General features: G+C 53.6%; 1 protein-coding gene across 1 annotated transcript in view; it reads left to right on the forward strand.

Annotated features, from left to right (window-relative positions):
* Window positions 1-18,621, forward strand: part of COL27A1 (collagen type XXVII alpha 1 chain) — a 147,331-nt gene that overhangs the window by 72,915 nt on the left and 55,795 nt on the right. Inside the window, exons 17-24 of the mRNA XM_052645006.1 lie at window positions 3,116-3,169; window positions 4,404-4,457; window positions 5,301-5,354; window positions 8,130-8,183; window positions 8,333-8,386; window positions 10,517-10,561; window positions 11,918-11,971; window positions 13,859-13,903. Of these exons, the coding sequence (XP_052500966.1) occupies window positions 3,116-3,169; window positions 4,404-4,457; window positions 5,301-5,354; window positions 8,130-8,183; window positions 8,333-8,386; window positions 10,517-10,561; window positions 11,918-11,971; window positions 13,859-13,903 (414 nt within the window). The remainder of the gene's footprint in view (window positions 1-3,115; window positions 3,170-4,403; window positions 4,458-5,300; window positions 5,355-8,129; window positions 8,184-8,332; window positions 8,387-10,516; window positions 10,562-11,917; window positions 11,972-13,858; window positions 13,904-18,621) is intronic.

The raw sequence follows: 18,621 nt of genomic DNA on the forward strand, positions 1-18,621 counted from the left end.
GGAAGCATGCAGATCTTGGCAGACAGAGTGGGGGGCTGAGGCTGTTGAAACTTGGGTTAGGGGTGAGTTAAGGCAGGTCTCCGAATTTGGGGAGCAAAACTGAGGCTAGTGTCCAGGCTTTGAGGTCAAAGCCACAGGATACAGAGGGGGGGATGGAGAGATAGGAGAAGTGGAGCTGAGATGATGGGCCCCAGGGCAGGGGTGATGGCATAGGAGGAAACAAATCCACATCCACTGTCAAGATTGGAATTGGGAGCCCAATCCCAGGGTCTGAAAATGCAACAGAAAAGCCAGGACGGGCCTGAGCCCCTGACCAGCGTTCCTCCCAGCTGTGCCGGGGGTGGGCTCAGGGTGGCACCCTTGCCATGTGTCTGCCACAGTTCCACTGCTGAGCCAGCCCTGGGCCAAACCAGAGCTGGAGTTGGGTAGGTGGGACCCCGGGGCCCAGAGAGGGGCAGCACCTGGCCTGGGCCCTGCAGCAGTGAAGAGACTCGGTGGGTAGAGGCGCACTCTTGTGCTCGGCTCTGTGGCCTTCTTCCTGCCCTCCCCTGCAGCTTCGTGACAAGCCAGGCCCCACAGAGGGAGCGTGGGAGAGCTTTGGGGCAGCATCCAAGTTTCCATAAGCCTGAGCAGATAAGAGCCGCTCACCTGCTCCGGGGCCATGCTCCCTGCACCTGTCTTCAGATGACCCTGCTCCTCCTAAGTTTGAGGAACAGGAGCAGGGACCAACACTGGTCCCCCTCTAAGTGTTCTCCAGGGTTTAGCTCGCCCATCCTCCACCCCTCTACGAGATGGGAAGCTTGCTGAGCACGCACAGCTGGTACGTATCATCAGGATTTGAACCCCAGCACCTGCCAGCAGAGACCTCCACCCTGAAGCAGGACTGAGGTCAGAAGGGCAGAGTCGATGAGGTCCTTAGAGGTCACCTCCTCCAGTGCCTACATGTCACAACTGGAGAAACAGACCCAAAGAGAAGAGGTTCTTCAAAGGAAACTCAGTGATCTGTAGGAGCCAGCCCAGAGCCTGGACTCTTAGAAAAACTAGAGCTGCTGGGCTGAAATGAGCATCCCGGGTTGCCCTGCCCACTCCCACCCCTGGTGCCCAGCCGGGCGGTGCTCACCCCAGTCTGTGTCTGTCTCCACCTCCCCCGTCTCCTCCCTCACGCCCAACCCTCCAGCTGCCCCTCCCTCCACCCCCCACCCCTCCCCACTCAGCTTTGCCCTCTGGCTCTGCCCGCTGGTTGCTAAGCCCCCTCTTCCACAGCATGCCCTCTGGAGACATAGGGGCTTTCTGTTGGAGGTGGGGGCTTCCCCATAGCTACCTGTTTACCCCGTGGTTTGAGTCATCAGCACTCTGGAAATGTTGAAGTCATGGACAAGGTGAAAGGAAGTGGAGGGGGGGTGGAAATAGGAGTGTAGGCAGGGACCTTTTTATAGGCCCTTTGCAGAGCTGGCCTCCAGCTCACTGTTTCTTCAGGAACATGGAAATAAACGTGTTACATAGAATTCGGCTGGCTTGCTGACTGGTGCTGCCTGGGACATCGAGAGATGTAAAAGCCGGAAATTATTTTCCTGCTCACAGATCTCAGCAAAATCAAATAAGTCTTTAGAGTTAAAAAAAAAAAAGAAAAGAAAAAGAAATCTCTTTTCTGCTTCTTTGGCTAGAATAGGGTCATAATATTTGGGGGAGCAGTGTTCTTATCAGCCCCTCCTCACTCCACTCCATCTTCTGGCCCCACCCTGGGATGACAGAGCCACCCCTTCATGTTCCACGGTCATCCTGCCTAGAATCCCAGATTGTCATGAACCAGCCTGGCCTCAGTCCTGTTTGCCACCACCTGGCTCTCTCTCCCCCCATGGAGATACATTCTGGAACCCAGGCTTCTGCTCCAGGCCCAGCTTTCTCCAGATCCCTTGTCCTGATTTTTTAGGGGCCTTTGAACCATTTTTTTTAAAACCATCTTACTCCTTCTTTGGACATTAAAAAAAAAAATGTTCCTAAGTTCCTAAAACTCTGGGATATTGTATAAGATTTTCCAAATTGGAAAAACCAAAGTAAGTTAAAAACACACACACACACACACACACACACACACACACACACACGCACTTTTTTTTTTTAATTAAAAAAAAAAATTCTGGCTTTTGTTCTCCCGAGGAAGTTCTGTTGGATCATGGCCTTAGCTACACGACATGAGTTCTCTAAGATTCTCCATTCTTCTTGGGTTTTTCTCCCCATCCATCCAACTGCTGCCAGGGCTGTGAATGTTTTCTGAGTCCTGGGGCCAACGTACCAACATGGAAAGCTGGAAAGGATGAGAGCTGTGTGAGACGGTTCCAGCTCCAAGGAGAAACCTCCCAATCTGGTTCTGTGACAGCTCATTTACCAGGATGTGGTTGAGTACAGGGAGGGGGCAGGAGAGACCTCTGACAGCCAGAATCAGTGTGACCAAGTCCATGCAATGTGTCATCTTAAAAGGGAAACACCCAGACTTAACTTGAGACCAGTTTACTTGCTGTTGACACGTAGTCTTAATGAGCCAAGGTCTCTGGTTTCTCATGCTATAGCTGATTCAAAGCAGTTAATTAGACGTAGCCCGAAGCCGATTGCTGGCACAGAAACTCCCACAGAAGGAAGATGTGACAACTCACAACCTGACAGTGAAAAATATCTAGCAACAAGTGCAAGCGCTCTGAACCCACGGTGATACGGGGACGCCGTCCAAGCTGCACGCTCTTCCGTGTGACGTCAGTTGATGATGAAGAGATTGGAGGATTGAGACATGGTTCCTTTGACCCACGAGTGTCTGATCTCCCGCCAAGGCCAGGCAACATGGGGCAGCTTAGCTTCTGTTAGTGGAGTGTTCAGCCACCTGAGCAACCCCAGGCAGACCTACAGCTAAGCTGGCTCTGTCCCCCGAGGGGGCCCACCTTCCCAACCCAGGCTCCTCTGGGGCTGGGGGCTGCCCTTTTCTCTAACAAGGGTGCTGCTGGGTGGATCGACATGGGGAACGGCCTCGGCAAAGCTGTATCTCGCCACTGGGTCTGGATGTGGGGGAGGCTTCCAGAACTCACCATGGTTTCCATTGTAACCTTCTTTGCTGGTGTGTATTTAGGGTGAACAAGGGGTTCCAGGTGTGTCAGGAGATGCCGGATTCCAAGGAGACAAGGTAACTCCTGCACATTCACCTCCTGCCCCCCCGCCCTGCTCTTCTGTGGCGCTGGCTTCTTTCCCAGGGGCTGACATGGGCCGGGACCCACCTGGAAGGTGGCATCCTTTCCCACCATCCTTGTCTCCTCCATCTTCCATCCACCCTCTCGTTGTTGTCTCTTCTCTGGACTTCACAGCGGCCTCCTGATGTATTCCCAGGCCCCAGACACATCCCTCCCAGCCTGTCTTCCTCACCGGCACAAAAGTGTGCCGAAGGCCCAGCTCTACTCTGTGCTCATCCACGGCTCCTCACTGCCCCAGAGTGGAGTCCCAGCTCCTGGCCCCTGCACCAGCATGCAGGCCCCTCTGACGTTCCTGCCCCTCACCCTTCCAGCCCTGAACCCCAGCCCCACTGACCTCCTCACTGCACCAAGTGGGCACACGCAGCCGCCTCGCTGGGCACACTCTCCACCCCATCTGGGCATGGCCAAGCCCCACCCCAGAGCTCCGCGTGGATGTCATGTTCTCTACCTGCTCAGGAAATTGCTGTGTCCCTCTCTGAGTGCCCCTTACCTGCAGCAGCACATCTCTTCCCTGGCTCATGGGGACTGGTGCTCTGCCCATGGCCAGACAGCAGGTTCCCCAGCATAGGGCCCCCGGCTGGCCCAGAGGGGCTCAGGTCAGGGTCCTGCACAGGACGGTGAACACTTAAAAAGATACGTCTGAGTGAGTGGCTGGCCAGGATGACGGAGGATCCCAGGCTGCCTGCCAGGCCAGCTCCTCTTCGCCTATGTCCGGCACCATGTGGCCACATCTGGAGTTCTCCCAGCCAGTCAACGAGGCCCAGATGTTGGCCAGCTCTCCCTCTTCCTCTCCCCTCCCTCCTGGCTGGCCTGTCCTGACCCAGCCTCGATGTCTCCGGGTTGCGAGCCACGCAGGCCTGGCTGCCTCTGCAGCTGGGCCCCAGTCTCCAGACTTCCCCAGGCATCAGAGGCACAGCAGCAGTGCCTGCTCGGTGGCCCTGGGGTCCCGGGGTTCCGGATGACCTTATGAGGACAGGAGCTGCCGTTTCACCCTTGCATCCCTGGGTCCCAGCCTACAGGGCTGCCAAGCTGGAGCTTGCAAGCAGAGGGCTCATCCTCCCCCCAAAAGTGGGTGTTGTCCAGGCCTCGGGCCGGCAGGGTGACCAAGCAGCTGTCCATCTGGCCATTTCTGGGCGTTGCTAACCCCAGTTCGCTCTGCATCTTTTTCAGGGGAGCCAGGGCTTGCCAGGGTTCCCCGGCGCACGGGGGAAGCCAGGGCCTGTGGTGAGTACCTTCTGCTTCTAGAGCCTCAGGCTCATGGTGTCCAAATGGTCATGGAATGTGGCCAGAGATGCCTTCACATCCAGGACCTCATTTCCTCCCGCAGCAGCACTGGGAGGCAAGTAAAGCAGAGTAGAAATGGAGATTCGCCCCTTTTACAGATGAGGACACTGAGGCCCAGAGGGGCAGCAGCATACCCAGGCATCAGGCATTAGCAGAGCTCTGGTGAGAATCAGGGCTCCCAGTGTCTTGTAAATAATAGTAATGTTATCAACAATAGCAGTGGATGTCATTTATTTATTGAATGTTCCCATAGGTGCTGGTGGTAAAGAACCCACCTGCCAGTGCAGGAGACGTAAAGAGACATGGGTTCGATCCCTGGGTTGAGAAGATCCCCTGGAGGAGGGCATGGCAACCCACTCCAGTATTCTTGCCTGGAGAATCCCATGGACAGAGGAGCCTGGTGGGCTACAGTCCATAGGGTCACGAAGAGTTGGATGTGACTGAAGCAACTTAGCATGCAGTCACACATGCATCAGATCCTTCCTGTGCTGTGTCTCTTTAAAAGACTGTCCACAACCCCAGGAGTCAGAGAATTGTTATTGTTCCCATTTCTCAGATGGGGAAAGTAAAGTTCAAAGATGAAGTGACTTGCCCAGGATCCGGTGCCCAGGAAGAGTAGGAGTTAGGGCTTGAACAGTAACTTCTTGTAGTTGTCTGGGCAGATTTCACTCATATTCTCCTGAATTTTCCAACCATCCCCAGGTTGGGGTGTAATACAAGGGATCCAGGAAAGGTGGGCCCTCGCTTACCCCTGCCTCCCCTCCAATCTCTTCTCTTCCACAGGGCAAAGTTGGAGACAAAGGATCCATTGGGTTTCCTGGGCCCCCGGGACCTGAGGTATTTAATGCCCTATTTCTCTGTGTCTGACTGTTACTGCGTGTCGTCCTTGGGAAACCAAGGCTCAGAGACAGGGAGAGACTTGCCTGAGGTCACACAGCAATTGAAAGATGGGATTAGACATTCCTAGAGTGTCAATGTTTCCTTTTCTTCCTCGGTTTCCTGGCTTCGCTGGGGGCTCGCAAAGGCAGTGGGGCAGCAGCTGGCTTCAGACTCCCTCCCCAGCTCCATGGCTGCCTTTACAGTTTCCAGAAAGAAGCATCAGGAAAACTCTCTGAGCTGTGCTGCCTGGACCCTTCACGGGAGCTCCCCACATTCTCTACCCCTCTGAGCCCTGGAACTTTTCCAGCTACATACAGCCATCCTGGAGAGGTGCAGGGCTCAGAGCTCACAGGTGCAGGGAGCAAGAAACAAGAGTAAGATTCTGGTGTTTGAATGGAGAAGATGTCACGACAGACAGATTAAGCAATTAACATGGTTACTACAGCTGAGTCAGTAGAACCCGAGTTTCTGACACGTGTGATAATGAGCACAGGTATGTTAAATGTCCATCACTGGCATTTCTGTACAAAAGAGCGAGGCAGCTGGGCAGCTGATTGAACTCCTCTTCCCGCTCCCCCGCCCCATGCCTCACCCTCAGTATGGGGACCAGCTCTGGAGAACAGGGTAAGCAGTGCTGGGGGACTGCCGTCTATCTTAGGGGGTCTAGGTCAGCCCTAGTCCCCACCCCACCCCTATGTCACACCTCCCTGGCCTGGCGTCTTGCACATCCCTGAGGTCTCGGAGACAGAAGCCTGGTCCATCCTTCCAAAGATCACTCCTGGTATCGCCCGGATGGATGAGGGAGTGTTTCCTAAAAGCCACAAGTTCTGCTTTCCACTGTGTTGACTTTGGCCTTGACACAGTCCTATCTTTAGACAAATGGACTTGGCCTCTCTTCCATGGCCCTGATTCCTTCCCCTGGTCACTGTGGAAAAAGACTTCTCTGAGAGGCCAGGTTTCCCAGCAGTCTGGCCAGTGCGGGTGGAAAGCCGGCTCCCTCGTTTTATTAAGCCCTGCCTCGTGCCAGGAGGCTGCATCGTATCTTCGGGATGGTAGCTGGCTGAACGGCCATCACGACCAGTGAGGGAGACAGTCACAACCACCTTTTGCAGAGGAGGGGGCTGAGTGACTGAGCAGGGTGGGGGTGGCCTCCTCAGGGTCGCCCTGCTGCTTGTAGCAAAGAAGTTCTTCATTTTGCCCTTTGGCTCCCTCTCGGGTCCCTGGACAGCTCTGGGGTCTGCCTCCCCCATCTTTGGGTTCTGTTTGGATTGGCGGACTCAGCATCCAGAAGATGGTTCTGCTTAGCTGAAGACAGAAGCCGACGAGCCTGTCAGCACCTTCCGGGGTCTTTGTCACCTTTCTGAGACCGTGGGTGCAGCTTCTACTCCCAAGCCCTGGAGTGAATCAGCTCTTTCATTCATTAGTGGGTCTGATCTGTGTGATACCAGAATTTGATCAGCGTCCTGGTCTCCTTCAAATTCTCCCTGGAGACAGGCCCACCCCAAGCAGCTTTGTTTTCCCAGGACCCAAAACCCTTTGGCTTGTAGATTTTTTTATTGAGTGCTTACCAGATGCCAAATACCGAACTCAGCGGTGCACTCACCTTATTCTCTTCAAGCCTCAGAACAGCCTTGTTTGGTGATTTTTATAGTTAGCATTTTGGAGATGCAGAAGCCAGGGCCCAGACAGGCTTAGAAACCTGCCTGGGGTCGCACAGTGAGTCGGTGGCAAAATGGGACTTCGAGCCTCTCGATTTGAAGAAAAAGATGTGGGTCTTTGGCTTCCTGTGATAACTCCAAATTCAAGACCAGACTTGCCTTCGCTAGTGAGAAGGGTGAGAGGATGGTGGAGCTGGAATCTAACGAGAGTTACCAAAACCTCAAAAGAGGAAGAAAATAAAGCCACTTACTAAGGTGAAGTCGGGGAGCATCCTGGCTGTAGGGACTCATATTCAAAGGCTTTGATTTCTGGTTGGCAGGCAACTGAGGGAGTAGTGGGTCTGCCCTGAAAGCAAATGGGGTTCTAGGCTGATTTAACAGAGATATTATACCTAAAACAAGGGAGGGGATGTTCTTACACTGACTCTGCTGGTCGGTTCACGGATATCCTAGTGATCACCAACAATGAAAGCTAGCAGTTGGAGGCAGCCAGACTGAGGGCCCTGGGGCCCCTGACTAGGGGCAGTTGAAGGGACAGAGAAGTCTGGTCCTTTCTGCTGGGGAAGGAAAGAGATTCTGCTCCATGTCCCAAAGAAGCTTCCACTGCAGTCATCCGTCGGAATGGCCTGGGAGCAGTGAACTTTCAATGGTGGTGTGGGGCAGAGTCCAAGTGGGGATTTCTACTTCCGATAGTTGCTCATACTTATAGATCTGTGCTTTTCTAGCCTTTCAAAGTCACAGCAAACCCAGAATATACAGGATCCCCGCAGTAAAGGATGGCCCTCCTCATAGCAGAAGACGGCTAGCTGTGAAGCCCTGGCTGCCCCAGGCCTAAGACTTGGGAAGGTCTGGATTAGATGACCTTGCATGTGACTGTCCTGCCTCATTTTCTCAGCACCTCTCTGAAGTGTAGGGGCTGATTCTTTGTTTTAGAACCATGATAACTGACCTGCCTAGGGTCACCTCCCCTGCAGGATGAGATGGAGACCCATGTCGGTCCCCCTCCAAGACTTCTGGTCTTCACATTTCCCTACGTAGTCCCCCTGGGTGACCCCAGCTCTCTGCTTCCTTTCAGGGATTCCCTGGAGACATTGGCCCCCCCGGGGACAACGGCCCAGAAGGCGTGAAGGTGAGTCCCTGCCCAGGAGAGCTCCAGCTGATGAGGCTGACCGCTCTATGCAAACCACAGGCCTGATTCCAAGCCAGCGGGAGTCTCGCCCGCCCGTGGTGGAGACGGAGGTGCCGCCTCTGAGCCCGCTCTCTGTTCCCTCTCACCAGGGTAAGCCTGGAGCTCGAGGCCTGCCAGGACCCCGTGGGCAGCTGGGGCCCGAGGTGAGACTGTCTGACCCTGCCTCCACCCATCCCCGCCCCCCACCCCAGCCGCTAGCTTGCTCTCCCCTGGGTCCTGGAGACCTTAGCTGAGTTCCAGGGGCCCTTGGTCAGGAGACACAGGGCCCAGGGCCACCTCAGGCTTGCCCCCCAGCTCATCCTTTTAGCTCTTCCCTGTGACCCTTCCAGGGTTCTCATCTGTCCTGGCCTGGCTGGCAGGTCACTCCCATCATGGCCACGCCATTGCCCTGGGGTTTCCTCTCTAGGAGCCACCGTCACTGCTTCTTCTCACAGTAGCACAGTTTATTGGGGTGCTGCTGTAGGAGGGAGGGCATCTCAGCTCAGGGGAGGTCCTGACTCTCAAGGGGATAGACTATGTCAGCTCCCTGTGGTTAGTGGCAGGCAGCATCAGGGTTCGAACCCGAGTCCACTGAGCCCAAAGCTCCTGGCATGGACCCCGTGCTGTTTAACTTCTGGGCTCCTGGGGGCTGCCTGGGGCCTCCTGGGAGAATGACATGACTTATGCAGCTAGTAAGTGACAGACTGAAGATTTGCTTACTGATTCTTTCGTGGTGAAGGGGATTGATGATTTCCTCGGGCCTGTTGGAGCACCAGCTGGAGGGCAGTTGGCCACCCCATGGGCTGGCCCCAGGTTTTTCCTATGTGCAAGGCCCTCCCCGGCACACCTTGGCTCAGGCCCCAGAGCTCCGATGACGCAGCCCTGGGGGAGGGTGCAGGAGGCCCCGACTCACTGCGACCACAGGCAGGCATCTGGCTGACATGGATCCCTTCTTGGGCTGGTTCTGGGTCTGGCAGGGTCCCAGTACTGGCCCTGTGAGCTGCCATGTGGGGCTGCTTTCCTGGAAGCTAGGGTGGGGGGAGTGGGCTCTGGAGGGGGCCTCTTGGTTAGGCCTGGCATGCCAGAGGGGCTAGTCTGGAAGCTCCCTGAGCCTGCGGGAGGGCCTGAGGCATCTCCATGGGTGGGAAGTGGGCAGGAGGGTGGGAGGGAAAGATGGCACCAGCCTGTGCTCCCGTTGACGCTCACATTACAACATTATCACTGAAGCAGACTCTCAATATGCTCACCACTCGCTCAGATCTCCGTTGATTCATCTGTCCGCTCGTCCATTCATTCACGCCTCCATTTGTTACCCCCTCTCAGGGCCTCCTCCCTGCCTTCCCAAACCACACACCCACTAGACCCTGGGCACACCCATCCTGAGTGATGCTGGGGATCGTGGTGTCAAAAAAGAATAAGAGATCATGGCTGTCCTCCAGGAACTCAGGTTACTCATCAGTGGGTTTTTTTGTTTGTTTGTTTAAACATAATCACAATAGTAAAGATGTTTATCAGTTTTCACAATCAATAGCCAGACAAAAAATAAAAGATAATTATATTTGCAAGTCCCTATTTGCAATGGGGCTTCCCTGGTAGCTCAGACAGTTAAGAGTCTGCCTGCAATGCAGGAGACTTGGGTTCGATCCCTGGGTTGGGAAGATCCCCTGGAGAAGGAAATGGCAACCCATTCAAGTATTCTTGCTGGGGAAATCCCATGGAGAGAGGAGCCTGGCGAGCTACAGTCCATGGGGTCGCCAAGAGTTGGACACGACTGAGCAAGTAACTCTAACTCATGGGAACATGATTAACCTAACTATAAAATAATGACATACAATTTGGAGGGTCAAGCAGAGTGGTACTTATCAGTGTTTAAGATGATACTCTCTGTCCCGCTTCATTTTATAGATGGGGAAACTGAGGCATGGTGCGGCTAACGTCTGCCACCGAGTAAACGGCAGAGCTTGGAACAGAGCCCGTATCTTTGAGCTGCAGTCTGGGGCTCTGCTCAAACAGCATATGATAGGGTTTGGCTTTCCTGTCCAGCACTACTGCCAACCCAGACTGACCACATTCACGTGACAGGGGGAGCCCCATTCACCCAGAAGCCCACGTGTGGTCTGGCCTCTAGGCCTCTGCCCTGGGTGGGGCCAGGCAGGGGGCCCAGGTGTACCATTTCTCAGCCGGGGAGGGCTCTTCTGTGCCCACCTCTTGCCCTCCTGACAGGTCAAGTTCTCCAAGACTCCCACTGAATTAACTTTCTCCTTTTTCTCCTCTCTCGTGTCTCCTGACCCTAGGGAGATGAGGGGCCCATGGGGCCACCAGGGGTCCCTGGCTTGGAGGTGAGTGTTGCTGGCCTGGGGGTGTGGGATTTGTTGGTACTGAGCCAGCTGTGTGCAGGCGGGCATCATCTGGGTGGTGCTCTGGAGAGAAGTCGTCTATGACAGCCTTGGGCCTGCCAAGGTGGGGGTGAAGACAGACCCCAGAGGAGAGAGACAAGAAGCAAGAAGCTGCTGTGCACCTAGTGTGTACAGGTGCATTGCGTCCATTTTCATTCATTTGATTCTCCCTTGAGAGAGGCACTGCCTTTCTTAGTATCATTCAAGGCCCTCAGGCTCAAAGAGCATAGCCCAGGCAACTTCCTAGTGATCTGGTGGTTAAGAATCCGCCTTCTTATGGAGGGGATACGGGTTCCATCCCTGGTCAGGGAACTGAAATCCAAGATGCCAAGGGGCACCTAAGCCCGCACGCCACAACTAAGACCTGTCAGAGCCATAAAAAAAAAAAAAAAAGGTAAAAAACATCCCAGAATCTCTCAGCCAGGAAGCCAGGATACCCTCCCTGGAATCTGAATCTGACTTCTCTCTACTGCTTCAAGTGGTCTTCCAGAAAGAAGGTGTACGCCCAGCCACCTGCAATCTCAATCGCATAAATTGGCAGTTGGTAGATATTTTTGGTCTTGGGACCTTTTGACATCCTTGGAAATGATTGAAGACCTTGAATGCTTTTCTTTACATGGGTTACATCTATTGACATGAGTACTTAAAACCAAGAAATTTTAAATGCTTTTAACAATTCATTCAAGATTAACAACCAACTCTTTTCATGTTAACAAAAATAATAGTTTTACCCCTCCTCCCAAAGCTATATTTTCCAAAGCAAAAATCATCTAATGAAAAGAGTGGCATTGTTTTACCATTTTTTGCAAATCTCTTTAATGTCTGGCTTAATAGGAGTCAGCTGGATTCTCCAGTCTGCCTCTGCGTTCCATCTGTGGATAAAACCACGTGCCATGTAGTCTCTGGAAAACTCCACTTGCATTCATGAGAATGAGTGACACGGGCAGATGACATCTTAATATTCTTATGAAAATAGTTTTGACCCTGTGAATTTCCTGTGAAAGGGTCTCAGGGTCCCCCAGAGGACCCTGGCACAACAGTTTGAGAACTACTGGCATAAACGCTCCATGCCCCTGTGTCCTTTATCTTCTGTTCCAGTCCCTTCCTTTTCCTCACTCCTTGAAAGCAGTTTTCATCATTCCCATTAATAAACAAGCTAGCCTGGGAGGGGAGGCTTCCCAAGGTCACACAGCTGACCACTCTCCCTGGCTCCCCAAGGATAGCTGGCAGCCTGGTGACCTCGGGGCTCTGTGTCCCTGGCCCCTCCTGGCTTCTCTCACTCACTTCTCCCTGTTGCAGGGTCAACCTGGCAGGAAGGGGTTTCCTGGAAGACCTGGCCCGGATGGCTTGAAGGTGAGGGGACCTAGAAGTGACGTGGCAGGAAGGGGGAAGAGGGAATACCTGGGGAGGAGAAGAGAGAGGGGGAGCAAACCGATGAGGCTCTAGGACGACCCCTGAATCCCTGACCTGTTGTGAAAAGCAGAGGAGATGGTCTCCATTTATCACAAAGTGTGTATGAGTAACAGGAAAACGTGGACAGAATCTCAGTGTCCACCAGGGGACCAGTGTTCAAGTCATGGGGCACAGCGCAGCCACCAAAGACGGCGTGCTGGGAGGATTGACAAGACGGGAAGATGCCCGTGGGTTGCAGCGGCGATGGTGGGCACGTGGGAAGCAGGTCACACAGTGGAATGGTGCAGCAGGAGCCCGTGGCCAGGGCTGGCTGAACCGCGTTCCTGAAGGCTCAGAGCAAAGGCTGGAACGTGGACGGGGGTTAGCTCTGGGTAGTGGGATTATCAGAGATTTCCATTTCCCTCTCTGGGCTTCTGTATTTTCCCCATCATCTCCCATAAATATGCATTTCACTTATTAACAGTTTTTTGGAAGTTATCAAAATGAAAAAGAACTGGCCCCAGTTGGAGATTATGTTCCTCAACACATGGGCAGCTTAATGCCTTTGCAGGGATTCCCTTTGAAGGCTGGATTTCCCTGGCCATCCCAGGCAGGGATCGCTGGGCCAAGTTGACAGCTGGGCAAACACACAGAGGGTTAGGGTGGAACTAGGGGGGCCAGGCCGTCCAAGTGCCCTCCTCTCAGGAGAAATGGCCTCTGAGTCTGTGTCTGTCTGGCTCCTCTGGGGGTCTCAAGCCTGAGGTCTGGGGGCAGACTTGGAGGGGAGGCTAAGGTTTGAGCCGGGATCACTGTGAACCCCATCCATTTGTGAGCCCAACTCCTGGCCGGTCCGAGCCCACGTCCTGCCCTCTGAGGCCTGGGCCTTTCTCCCTCAGATACCAGCTGGGTTTCTGTGGTGGGAGCGGTGACAAGGCCCCGGGCAGATTTATCCCACGGTTCTGCTCACCAGGGCGGCCATGGCCGCGGAAGGAGTGGGAGTCACCCCAGCATAGGGTAAAGCTGACAGGCAAGGTCTCGAAAGGCCACCCAGTGTGAGGGCTTGGGGACTTCTTAGGTGGCGCTAGTGGGAAAGAACCCGCCTGTCAGTGCAGGAGTCATAAGAGACGAGGGTTTGATCCTTGGGAAGATCCCCTGGAGGAGGAAATGGCAGCCCACTTCAGTATTCTTGCCTGGAGAACCCCATGGACAGAGGAGCCTGGTGGGCTACAGTCCATGGGGTCACAGTTGGACATGACGGACGTGACGTAAGACACAGTGCACGTGAGAGCTCACAGGCAAATGAGTTCTGTTTTCCTTATTTATGAGTGGGGACGTCGAGCCCAGAGAAAGAAACGAGACCGTTCCGTGTCACTTGTGAGCTGGTGGCAGAGCTCTGAGAATCCAGTGCCCTGATTCCCCAGCTCCCTGCTCACCCTGGTGCAGCACAGGATCTCCATCCGTCAGACCCAAGTTCCAGCTCTAGCCCTACTTCCAGCTCGCTGTGTGACCTCAGCAGGTCACTTCACCTCTGTGAGCTTCAGTTTCCATCTCCCGCTGAATGCCGTGGGTTGATGGGGGTCCTAGATGAGATATAGACCCCGTGCCAGGTAACCTGCCCAGGGCCTCTCCAAGGGAATGATGACTAGGATCATCCCTGGGGCCAGAGGAGGTTTTATCCCAACGTCCCTTGTCCCTACCATTTGTTTGGAGTTTCCAAGGCCAGACTGCAGTTGAGTTTCTTGGTTCATCCCCACCAGAGGGGACTAAGGCCAGTCGACCTGGGTGTCTCCTGGGACGCCTAGACTCCTGCCACCCATTTCCGAGTGACCCTCCTCTGTTTCTCTGCAGGGCGAGCCAGGCGATGCTGGACGGCCGGGGCCTGTGGGCGAGCAGGTGAGTCACCGCCGTCTCAGAGCCTACTGGCTCCCTTTACTGAGGGCTTAGCTGTGGGAAGCACATACATGGAGCTCATTCATCCCCAACCCCAGCTGGAGTAGTCAGGTTAGGGTTATCTAACCCTAAACGGCTCATCTCCCCGCTTCACTGACATGGACAAACTCTGGCTCTCAGGGAGGTGAGGTCACTGCATGAGAAAGCCATGGATCTCAGTCCCCACGGTTCTTCCCCACAGCCTGACTCTGCAGATGTTCTGGGGGCACTCGCCCAAAAGACGTTACGTGACTTTGTTCCCAGAACGTGCAAAGTGGAAGAGCCCTTTCACAGTCACCACCCGTGCTCCATATAACGGGAGGGCCGGAAGAGCAGAGAAGCAGAGTCGCGTGCCAGGGGCTCTCGGTCCAGGCATCCCTAAATTATAAAGAAAACAAAACTCACATCAGTGGCTCTGGCTATGCTGGAAGTCAGGCCAGGGTCTGAAGCGGAGAGGAGGTTGCACGTGATCACTGAAAAGGAAGTTGGAGAAACATAACCTTCAGTGTTGAGGTCCAGGGCCCTTGGCACTGGAAGCTGATGAGTGGATGACCGGCCTTAGGCCCTCCTCTGCAGCCCGGCGCCTCCTGGAAGCATAAGCTCTGGGCTCGTAGGTCAGGTCAGAAGGCAGCAGTCTCATCCACTCCTTTAAAGAAGGACCCCATCCTCTGAACCCAGCCAGGGGCTGCCTTGGGCTGGAAGGGGAATGATGCTGGGGACCCAGAAGAATTTGTCTCTGCTGAGAATTTGACTCTGCTGAGAGTCACGCACACGAGGAGCTTCCTCACCAGGCCTGCAACATCTGTTGGGGGGAAGAAAGGAATTAAAGCAGGGGAGGACTGGATTTTTGAAACCTTTCCAGTGTCATTCGAGCGCATTCTGTGGGAAGCCCGGGAGTTTGGAAGGGCTGCCGCGGCCTGGATGTATTTCCTGATTGGAAAAAAAAGGCAATACGTTCAGCAAATTTAATTTCATAGTTATGCTCATGGTAGGGCCCTTGGGAAATAGATACTTGGAATCCTAGGATGGCAGAGCACAAAGCTTCCTTTGAAATCCCTCTATCCTGGAGTCCTAACCTTTTATTTTGTTCCTTAGACCCCTTTGGCAGGCTGGAGAAGCTCATAGACCCCTTCTCAGAATTTGTTGTTCAGTCAGTAAGTTGTGTTCGACTCTGCAGCTGCGTGGACTTCAGCACGCCAGGCTACCCTGTCCTTCACTGTCTACCAGGGTTTGATCAGATTTATGTCGATTGAGTCCACTGCTGATACTATCTAACCATCTCAGAATAGAGAACTTCTTTAAATGCACAAAATACAAAACTACAAAGACAAAATACAAAAGACTACAAAGGAAATGAATTATATTGAAAGACAAATGTGAGATTATGTTACATTGTGATCTCCTCAAACATATGCTTCTTTATTCTTGCCTTGAATAACGAGATCTAATGGCAGGTCCGATAATGACCTCAATTTTGAAGTGGTGACCGGCCTCACTGATACATTGGGAGCTCTCTGCAGCAAGGACTGTGACGTGACGTGTAAAGATCTGTGACCGTGACCGGTGCTGTGGATATGTTGCCTGCATGCCTTAAGCTCATGTTTGAGGGACGTGCTCAGCTTCAGCTAGAGGCTGGCAAAAATGACAGTTGTAGTTTTTCCAATCAAGTTCATGGACCCCTGAAATGCATCCATGGAGCCTTATGGGGACCCCAGACTGAGAACCCCTGGATCCTCCTCGACCACACTAACAAGTCTGGGATTTAGGGAGGGGAATGGCTCAGTGGCTAAAGAATCCACCGGCCATACAGGAGATAACAGGAGAAGAGGGTTCAGTCCTTGGGTGTTAAAGATCCCCTGGAAGAGGAAATGGCAACCCACTCCAGTATTCTTGGAGAATCCCATGGACAGACGAGCCTGGAGGGCTACAGTCCAAAGGGTCACAAAGAGTCGGACGTGACTGAGTGACTAAGCAAGGACACACACACACACGCAGAGGTTTAACTTAGATGACCAAGTAAGCAAGGAATGGGCAGGAGGAGTGGGAACCTGGCCTGGGGCGACCGCAGGCACACTTGTTCAGTAGAGACCTCAGCTAGCTGCCCAGTCACCTGAGCAGGGAAGACAGAGACCTTTCTGAGTTGTGAGGCAGGCCTGGAGCCGAGCCTGCTGTTCCCTCAGCCCCTTCTCCATGTGGGAAGAAGCAGGCCTTTCCCGTTCATGGCAGAATCAGAGGATCCCTGGGAAGAGTAGAAGGACCTCCTTATCTGCTACATTTATCAGGCACCTGTTAGGGACCAGGCTGTGTGCCAAACACTTTCCATACCATCCCCAGCCGTTCCCTAGCAATCCTATGACAGTATGTACTACTATCCCCATTTTGCAAGTGAGGAAGCCAAGGCTCTGAGAAGTTAAGTACTTAGACTGTGATCTCCCAGGGAGTGCCGTCACAGTCAGAGCCCAGGTTGACACTCAGGCCTGCTGGATTCCCATGACCTGCCCTGAAGACACTAAAAACTCTTGACCTTCTGAGTCCTTGCTGTTTCTTTAACAGAGTGCAGCCAGCCTGCTGGGCCCTGTCCTAGGTGCTGGGTGCACAAAGATATTTACAAATCATGGGCCTTGCCTTTAAGAAGCTCTGTCCAGGGTGAAGCCAGGCATCTCAACACCTAAGCCTGAGATGTCTAGTCCAGCAGAGCATCCACGACTGTCTGGTTCCCAGCTGCATCCCCCAGCACCCAGCAGAAGGTCATGAGAGCAGGGAGGGAGGGAGAAAAACTCCCATAGTCGACAACAGGCCTTTATCTGTAGGCTGTGTGAGGACAGGCCGGCTTGCTCCCCAGCCCAGGGGACTCGGATCTCACCCATGCAGTGTCCGCTGTAGGTGACAGTACCGCCCCCTGCCCCACGCCAGCCAAGAGGAGCCAGCTGTGCCCACAGATGTCAGGGCTGCTGCTCCGCCAGCCCCGCCAGGTGGAAGCCCTGGGCCTCAGGGGCAGGCTTCCCTGGACCAGCCTCAGCTCCATCCGTGGGAGAGGGTGCCAGGATGTTCTGGAACAGTGCCCCCGGTGGGGAGGGGGGCCTGTTCTGGGATGGGGGCAGGGAATGAGGCACTTGCTGTATGGCCCTTATTCATTAGGATTTTGGTGGGGGGGTGGGGGGCTTTTTATTTGAAGTTTATGACCTGCCTGCCTTTCAGGACCCAACAACTCATAAATTTAAAGTAGCTATGAAATTTCCGTTTCTCTGGGCCAGTCAGGCCGGGGCTTTTTAACAGAGCAGTTTTTATTCCCTTTACTCAGTGTCCTCTAAACGTCTGACTGCTCCCCTGTGGGGAGCTCAGGCCTCTGTCTTAACCCCGTGGCCTTTTAAAATAAATTAGAATAGGATGGGAGGGAAGTACCATTTATAGAGTGCCTACATGTGCCATGCATTATCACCAATACTCAGAACAACCCCGGGAGGAAGGGTAAACCATTTCTTGTAAGTTCCCTCACTCTGCACACGAAGTTTAGAGGCTCTGCTCTTTCCCCAGGGTCCACAAACCTAAACGCTGAATGGTGATGACGTAGATAAAGTGTCAGTTGCAGGGCTCGGCCCTAAGTGACAGCTGTTGTTATTACTATTGCTTTCACCTTGAAACTAGGTTAAAGTGGTGGTTGCTCAGTCGTGTCCAACTCTTTGCGGCCCCATGGACTGTAGCCCACCAGTCTCCTCTGTCCATGGACTTTTCCAGGCAAGAATACTGGAGTGGGTTGCCATTCCCTTCTTCAGAGCATCATCTTGACCCAGGGATCTAACCCATGTTTCCGGCATTGCAGGCGGATTCTTTACTGTCTGAGTCACTAGGGGACCCCCTATCACCTTGAACATGATCTAATTTTTTTAAATATAAATTTAATTTTTAAAGTAGGTTGTTGCAAAAGACAAATACTTGGTCATTTTCTCTGACTTATTAGCTGTGATCTCATACGTTGAACCTCATCCCTCTCATCTCATACTTCAACCCTGAAGGGCCTCTGAACCCAGGGAACCAGGCCCCCCTGCCATATGGTGATGGGGTTGCAGTACCAGTGAGACCTGTGCCCTGCTTGTGGCCACATGCGTTGGAGTGGCAGGTGCATGGGCTTCGGGGCCACACAGTCAGCATTGCATTCTAGGCTGCAGCTGCAGGGCACACACAGTCCTGGTCTGAACTGACACTTTAAGACTGTCTCTCTGAGCCCCGCAGAGCTGACCCTTGGGAATCCGGTGCCTTTTCTTCCCTCTAGTTGCCTGGCCAGCTTCACTGCCTAGTGAACAACTTCCAATCTGTTTCTGATCAGGTTTTAAGGTCTCATGTTTTTTCTGGATATGGTTTGGGGACAGGGAGCAGATTTTATTGGACCAATCCACTCATCCCTCGGTCTTCCCTAATTCTCCCAGAAACTCTTGGCTGCAAACCTGGGATCTTCGAAAACAACTTTTGCAACCCTTGTACCACACTAGACCTCCATCTGCTGGAATTTTCCTGAAGAGAGTGGGGTCTGGACTGACAATTGTCTGACTCCCTCCTCTAACTAAGCCCTTTATCTTTGCTGAGCGTGAGCAAGTTGCCTGCGCAGGGCAGCGAGCAAAGCCTACAGCCACCTGGAAGAGCCTTGGAACACAGGGGCCAGTTATCACCCAGTGAAGTTAAAAAGA

The sequence above is a fragment of the Budorcas taxicolor genome, chromosome 8 (assembly GCF_023091745.1).
Source record: "Budorcas taxicolor isolate Tak-1 chromosome 8, Takin1.1, whole genome shotgun sequence".
Lineage (NCBI taxonomy): Eukaryota > Metazoa > Chordata > Mammalia > Artiodactyla > Bovidae > Budorcas > Budorcas taxicolor.